The sequence below is a fragment of the Phlebotomus papatasi genome, chromosome 3, assembly GCF_024763615.1.
Source record: "Phlebotomus papatasi isolate M1 chromosome 3, Ppap_2.1, whole genome shotgun sequence".
Lineage (NCBI taxonomy): Eukaryota > Metazoa > Arthropoda > Insecta > Diptera > Psychodidae > Phlebotomus > Phlebotomus papatasi.
In genome coordinates this window covers 44,783,490-44,791,582 of record NC_077224.1, presented here as the reverse complement: position 1 = coordinate 44,791,582, position 8,093 = coordinate 44,783,490, and the positions used below count along the sequence as shown (strand labels likewise).

At 32.7% G+C, this 8,093-nt stretch overlaps 1 protein-coding gene across 1 annotated transcript; it reads right to left on the bottom strand.

Moving 5' to 3' along the window:
- Window positions 1-3,697: 3,697 nt before the first annotated feature.
- LOC129807936 (transmembrane protein 53) lies at window positions 3,698-8,076 on the bottom strand. Its single transcript, XM_055857549.1, has 3 exons — window positions 7,496-8,076; window positions 4,773-5,274; window positions 3,698-4,426 (listed from the first exon to the last, which is right to left on the bottom strand). The coding sequence occupies exons 1-3, from the start codon at window positions 7,741-7,743 to the stop codon at window positions 4,238-4,240; spliced, it is 939 nt and encodes a 312-aa protein (XP_055713524.1). The 5' UTR covers window positions 7,744-8,076; the 3' UTR covers window positions 3,698-4,237.
- Window positions 8,077-8,093: the final 17 nt, after the last annotated feature.

Sequence of the window (8,093 nt, the reverse complement as noted above, 5' to 3'; positions counted from 1 at the left end):
CACTAGCGCTACCAGGATTCAAGTAGCGAGCACTTGTACTAACTTTAATAAAACATGAACGGTTTTATGGCACATTTGAAATTCAAACAACGATTTTTTTACACTCAGAAAAATTAATGTTTGACCCTAGGGTTATCGTATGTATTGTACACAGTGCCGCACAAAATTGTACCAATGTTTCACAATTCTCTATAAAGTACTTAATATCTTAAGATCTAATTTACATTTTGACTGAAACTTTTTTTTCAGAGAGCTTTATTATAAAACTACAAATTGTGCATTATTAAGATTTTTCAGGAGAAGGACTAATATTTTTGTACATCCCTTTAAAAAAAGAATGCATTATTGGTACAATTTTGTCACTTGTATCCAAACGCTACTTTTTGTTCTAAAATTTTATTTTTTGAACTAGAGTAGAGTAAGTCCTTTTCGCCACCTTAACTCTTTCGCGTCACACTTTTATTTAGCAGATGAATTCATGTAAAATTGAGTTTTTCTTAATGCTTTATGATCAAATATAATACTTCAGAGAGGAAAAAAATTTCCATTGCGTGAAAACTCGGAAAAACCCCGGGTCATATATGACCCTATTGTCCTCAAGGGAAGTGTACATACAGTAGAGTCTCTCAAATCTGAATCTCTCAAATTCGGCGCCGTTTGGATTCAAATTGTCAATTGTGAGGTTATGTTAGAAAGTTCGTATTCTTGGTGAATGAAAATTATATTTATGTGCTTCTTCCTGAATGTTTACATACATTGTGGTCGTGTAAAATGAAAAGGAAGTATGTTACCACTAAGACTTGCGAGAAAGTACGGGAATTTGATTCAAAGTACAATTTAATCTCACACAAATTTCGTTAGTTTTGAATAAATCGTTCGAATTTGGGAGGTGAGAAATGTCAAAAATACCCCCCGAGCGTTCGAATTTAAGAGACTCTACTGTACCATTTTCAAAATCTATATCACGGGCTTTTTAAGAGTTTTTTTTTTTACTTGAAGTTATTAATTTGGCTAAAACCATGGCAAACTGGATTGTCTTGATGAACACTGTACTCCTGGTGTTCAAGGAATCTTCCTGGTAATCCTTTGAAAAGTCACTGTCACAATATTTTGAGTGGTACTTGGCAAAAATAAACTTATCCACATATTTATTCACACACAATACAATTGCACAATATAAGACGCTTGCAGAATACTCTAAAATATTGCAAAATATGTTATAATTCATCAGATATAAGATGAAATGTCCAGTAGCAAGATGTCCCACCTGCATTTCACAAAGAAAAACAATGTCCCAACTACATTTCGCTATAGGTTTGGGACGAAAACACTGTTACCCTTGGCGACCACAGGGTCATATATGACCCGGAAAATTCTACACGCTTTTCTGGAAAATTGAGAGTAGTTTATTATATCAAAATATGCAATATACAATCTTTGGATATTCTATTTTGTGGTTCTAAAGAACTTTTTGCTGAAAAAAATAAATTAATATAAAAAATTTTGAAAAAGAAAAGTAATTTCACAAAGTTCGAAATTCGTGATTTTTGATCTCAAATATTTTCTTTTCCTAAATATCTGGAGTCTTGAGAAAATTAGAATAAGAATCTTACATCTTTCTATTATGATGTCGTTCACAAACCGATAGATTTCAATTAATGTAAATAGTCAAAAAAAAAATTGCTTTTTCCCCAGGTCATACATGACCCTAATGACGCGAAAGAGTTAACCTTTCAAAAAAAAATCCTAGTCAAAAATCACGTTGAGTAGAATACTCAAGAATCTCCCTATATGTATTTGTATTTCGATCCTCAAAGGGCTTCCTGCACAGTAAAAAATAATTACTACGATTATCGTGTATAATAGAAAATCAAGCATCGATAATTGTAGTAAATTTGCAACGATTATCGTAGTAAGCAAAGTTGAAAAGCAAGCAAGTTGTATTTCCGTAGTAGAAAAGCAAAGTAAGTTGAATTTTCCTCCAAAAGTTTCACTGAAATTGTACACAATTATAAAAAGAAGAAGAATGAGTTTAAACGAAAGTTGTTGAAAGTTGCACTTTTTGCAGCGATGATCGGTTGAAAAATTACTACGACAATCGAATTGATTCTATTCATTCTACATATTACACACGATAATCGTAGCAATATTTAATCGATTCAATCAGTCAGTTGAATGAAGTTTATGCTATTTTGTTGCTTCATTTTATTACTATTATAGTAATTATTATTACTATTTATTGCATTTGAGCCATTACAAATAATTAAATTTTACTAATTCTGAAATTTAATTGATTCCTTTTCAATTGAAAATAGTTTCTTTTTAGTGATTATTATTCGAAATTACAACTAGTTTGGTTCAACTAATAGAATTCAACTTGCTAATTTCATCTTGTTATTACTGTGTGGTAAATTCCTGCTGCATTCCATAAAAAAATCTCTCGACTGTTCAATACTACAGAGAAGACAATAAATCTCTCAATTTTCCCTTTTTCGCACGTGTCAGAATTTGGAATATGGGGTGATAGTTTCCAAGGACTCTACAAACTACAATGATGCACAGAAGGGCTCACTTTCGACAATTTTTAAAGAAAAAATGAAAAAAAAACTTCACTAAAACTTGATTGGATTCCTCCACCAGGTACAATTTCCTAAAAAAAACACTCCTCTTTCGCATTTTTGGAAAATTTTCCACTATAATTCACTGAAAACACTATCCCTATGAACTTTTCGTCAAGTACTTTCCAAACTTTTTCAGGAGCAAAATGATAAAATTTTGTAAAAAAGAATCGCAAACCGCTAGACGACTCGAAAAATGAAACAAAGTGTCAATATTGAAACGAATTAGTTCCTATGTGGAGGCATTTTTTTTCAATTATTGAAGTTTTTATCAATATTATTATTGAAGAGCCACATATCCATATTTTTGCTAATGTGTAGCCAGCTTAGGCCACTGATAATTTGTGCACATAAAAGTCAGTGGTCCAAATCTAAGTATCCAAAGTAGAAAAAAGTAATAATGGTGGATCCAGGACTTCCCTCCAGGCAACTGTTCCACGCGTATACAATTTTTCTGTACACACAGAAAAATGGAAAATTCTTAAACAGAAACACCCAGGAATTTAATTTCAAATCCCATCCAATGAATGCCAATGCCCTAATTCTAAATCCTTGATCATTTAGTTTTAGTTGCAATTTGCAAATCTGTAGACATTTTTCATTTTCCAGCTAATGCTGAACATAAGTTCCCGAACTCTTAACTTGAAAGAGGTAGGGATTCTAGCCCATTTATTTCGCTCAGAGCTTCTAAACTTAAACGCCTCGGGGATTCACATCCAATTTAAGTTCCCAGGATCTTATATATATTCTTAAATTTAGAGTCAAAATTTTTCTGTGTGTATTGAGAGTGAAATCGGGCTTTTTTCAGTCTGGAATGATGATGCTTAGAGGCGAACCTCGTTCCGTGTATTCAATAGAGGAGACCGGGGGAGACTGACAGCGGGGTTTTCTAGTTTCGGGTTTCCGGTCCGGGCTCTTTAGAGACAACGTATGGTTCTTTCTCATACAGAAGAGGAGGGCTTGATAAGTTGAGTTTTTGAAATCGACGGGAATAGGAATAGGCATGCTACTTCCTTTTTTCTAAATTCCAGAATTGAAGCCAATATAAAAAGTTGCAGGAAAAGTCAAACTATAAAAGATTTAAATTATAAAGTGATTTTATTATTGATATATCCATCAAATAGAACACAAATTGAAGTCTATCACCCATTAAATAAAATGTATTTGAATCCTTGAGTAGATTGTTTTTTATTTCAATTTAATTTGATGCTATTTCTTTCTAATTTTGCTTAAAATTTCCTAAAATTGATCCTGTGAATATTTCTGGGAATTATGTTTTCTCATGAAAATATCCTTCTCTATAGCAACAATTTTCTCATTAAATAGTCTACTAACTAATGAAATTCTATTAAAGCATCTCTCAAATTCGCCATTGAAGAGACATTTGCGACTCTTCAGTTGGATAACAGATAATTTTGTAAGTTCAATTGATTAAGGCTGACAAAATGTCCTTTTGCTCATAATTTTACTCTTCCTCCATCTCTCGAATTGTTCTTTTATTTTTTTTAATAAGAAAATAATCCTCCCAGTTCGTCTCATCTTAATATCACCAAAGTGGAAAGTTGTGCAAATAGAGTGTGCTTAGTAATTGAGAATTTTTTTTGATGCTTCCTACGGCTTTAATCAATTTTCGTTGATGGCCCTGAAGCCTGATAGGATGCCAGGCAATCGCTGATAAAGCGACAGACGCATTTAACGTAATGCTGAGGATGCATTATAAAGTGCTTCACGTGCTCAGATTTCTCAAAGCAAATCTTTTTAACGAACACTCCCTTGCTCTGTCGATAGTCTGCGAAACATTCAATGTCCTGAAAAATATAAAGAGAAATAAGCCAATTTTCTTGGTTAGCTAATAAATTGGTGAGAAATGTGAGGTTATGTTGATATAACCATCAATAATCTAATAATTGGAATATAATACCCGTAATTAAAAAAAATCATAAGGTTATGTTGGCAATTCACCTCAAAATGTAACAGAATCTAAGCAAAATCAGACGGAACGTTTAAAAAGATCTTAAATTAAAATATTAAAGACATATTGTCTTTTTTCTCATTTAGTCAATAGGTTAATGGAAAAAGTTTTAGGTTATGTTAAGCCTAACCTCAAAAATTAAAGATAACTGTGCAAAATTATTTAAAAAAAAAACCTCTTACCTTGTATGGAATGATTGTGTCTTCTTTGGAATAAAGAAACATTTGGGGGCATGAATGAGTTGCGTTTTTGAGATTCTTCATTGGATTCCAGAGTGGTGGCTCATGGGGATTCCAGAAGCTTCGGATAACCGACGCGAAATCCTCCAGGAGCCACATCACAGTCAGTGTGGCTGAGATCAAAAAGGACACCAGCCAGCTGAAGGATCTATGGCGCCCATAGATTGCACTGATAGCACCATAGAGACTCGAAAAGCGACGTTCTCCGGGTGCAGAGTCAAAGATCATGCCCTGTACTTGGACGGGACGCGGAGAGCGCCTCATAGCAAAGTTAATGTGCTGATACATGTAGGCACCACCATTGGAAAATATATGAAAGAATAAGGGATGAGCGTCGAAGTTCATGTCGTAGATCAGCTTGAGAATCTTCTCGCCGATCACTTTCAGGGATGATCGTTTCCAAAACAGGTTCTCCACGGGAGCTGTATAGCGCACAGTGATCAATCTATAAAAGCAAAATTATAGGATAATACACGTAAGGAGAGAATTTTGAAAATAAACCATGTTATTTTCAAAAGTAAATTATTTTAAGAGTATAACCTTAAAGAAATACATGCACCGTTTTTTTCCTGAAGAAAATATAAATAAATGTTTCGACTATACATAAAAATTGTTCTTCTATTTGAAACAATAGATTGCGATGGGTTTTTGTTAAGAGATAACCTCAAAATTTCTACACATAACCTAAAAAAAATTACTAAAGAAAGGCTTAATATGAAAATATTTGGACACATTTTTACATAGAAATTTTCTTATAAAAAGTTGCAAAGCATTTAAGAAACATTACAGAATTACACTCAAATCGATCGTAATCTAATCTTGAACATCGAAAATAATAAAAATTAATACAGAACTCAAACAAGAAATATTTCAACATTTTTAAACATTTGCTCAATAGAAGACATAAACATTTTCTTTGCAATTTTTCATAAAAAACTATCTATGAAAAAGTTTTATGATTACAATTTTCATAATGTTAATGAGCCTTTAATAGGTTATGTGTAGAGAGAACAGGTTATGATGAAGATTTATGGTTATGCCTTAAAATGTTACTATTACTAGTAAATCAATGTACGGTCAAGTTCCTCAAATATGAACGACGGCTGAATTCAAAATGCAAAACATGAGGTTATGTAAAGAAAATTTTGCGTGAAATCTGAGATAGAACTTAGAACCATTTTCTCTGGTACCTTCTCAATATTATCGTATTATATAAAACTTCCTCTACAAATTCAACAAGAAAATTAATGATAAATTCACTAAACTTATTTTTCTTTATTTAGGGTTAGTTAAAAATGCCAAATCAAGATTTTCTCAACGTTGAGACTTTACATAAAATGTTACGAATTAACCAAAGAGGTTAAGTGAGTTAAGTACAATACAGTAGTAGACTCTTGCTAATTTGGTTCTTTTAAGATCAGGCTGCTTTTTAAATCAGGCAGCAATTAAGGGAAGAATCACATTGACAGTAAAGTGCTCATCCGTATTTCGTTAATTTACGCATTTTCATTGCAATTCTTACGCAAATTCTCGACTACCGTATTACCTTATCTCATACTCGATGGCACTAGGTGAAAATAATATAAGGGAATTGAAAAAAAAAAAAATAAAACGGAAATGCGATAAACGGTGAGCAAAAAACTGTACGATTAATTTCTCCTACAGTTTTTTTACTCACCGTTTATCGAATTTTTGTTTTATTTGTTTAATTTTCTTATATTATTTTCACCTAGTACCACCGAGTATGAGATAAAATAATACGATAATCGAGAATTTGCGTAAGAATTGCAATGAGAATACGTAAATTAACGAAATAAGGCGAGGCTACGGTGAGCATTTTATTGTCAATGTGATTCTGCCCTAAATTTGAAAAAAGTTTATTGACATTCTTCAAGTTTCATTATGTTTGTTGATCAAAGCCAATATGATCTGACTTCTCATGATTTTCCTAAGTTATGTTGTGATTTCTCATTCTTGAGCGTTTTTCATAGAATTTACTATAAATTAATTTAGTTTAAAGAAAAAAATTGTTGCATTTCAAATAGTTTTACGCCTGAATTTCTCTGTAACTCGGGTAATATTTCGGTCTTCGGTCCCAAATAAGTACCTGAATTTTAGAGTGTACTTTCTACTGTACTTCATTCAAATTATTTTAAATTCTTGTACGGTCAAAATGAAGCATAAAGTTTTTACGTAAATTTGAGGTTATATACGTGATTCGAATAACATAACCTTTTTGTTTCCCTTGTTTCCGCATTTTTAGAAAATGTCTTCCCTGCCTTTTCTTGCATTTTTAAACGATTTAAACCTATAACTATAACAGTCAAAGTAATTAAGTCATAACGGTCCATAATCGTTTTATTAAATTTTAATGTAATTTTAGGTCAAAATGGGAAAATCTTACGAATGCAGCTAATCAGGTTAAAAGCATATTTTCACTGGCCTATTTTGAGCTCAAAATAGTTTTATTTTCGAAAAATTCTATCAGAGAATTCAGTGTCAGTTGGACAACAACCTCTGGAAAAAAAGCTCAGGCGTTGGCATGAGAATTTATTCAGCAATTCTATTAATAAGTAATCACGGGTATTAACAATCAATATCGATTGATTGCGTTGAGTGAAATTCCCCAGATGGATGGAAATTGATGGGAAAATACCCATTTTTACCCTCGATCTTCGTAGATTTTGGAGTACTTCATTAGATATTTATCTTGGCATCCTGCCCAGCCCAGCAGCAGGACAATTGGAACGGTATTTTCGTTGTGAATAAAAACATAATCAGCCTCAGATGATGTTCCATTTTGTTCTGCACCATTTCCATTTTTTGGTGTTGGAAATCTTATAAAATACTCCAGTGAATCATCTTGATGCTGATTCTGCCCATCTTGTGTTGAAATTTGCTGATATTTGCTCATAGCTTTTGTCGTTATATATTTTTTTGTTACAATTGCCGGCAAATTATGATGAATTTTCCACCCACAATTTTCTCTGCGGTGCCACTCACTGTAGAAAATTTCACTTTTTTTTTCTTTTGATGTGAATTATCACGAGATTTTCACTGTGATATGTTTCCTTGGACAGGACACTTTGCACTAATTCTCATTGCCAGCACTGTGGGGTATTGCTTGAGCTAATGTCTCAGGTAATTTGATGTGAATTATCACCTGAAATAATTGCAAATTTCACGATGGGGGAGGAAAAACTGTGAATGCGAGAGACACCGCGACAAATCCATTCCTTGCTGGAGATCGATAGTTGCGACTGC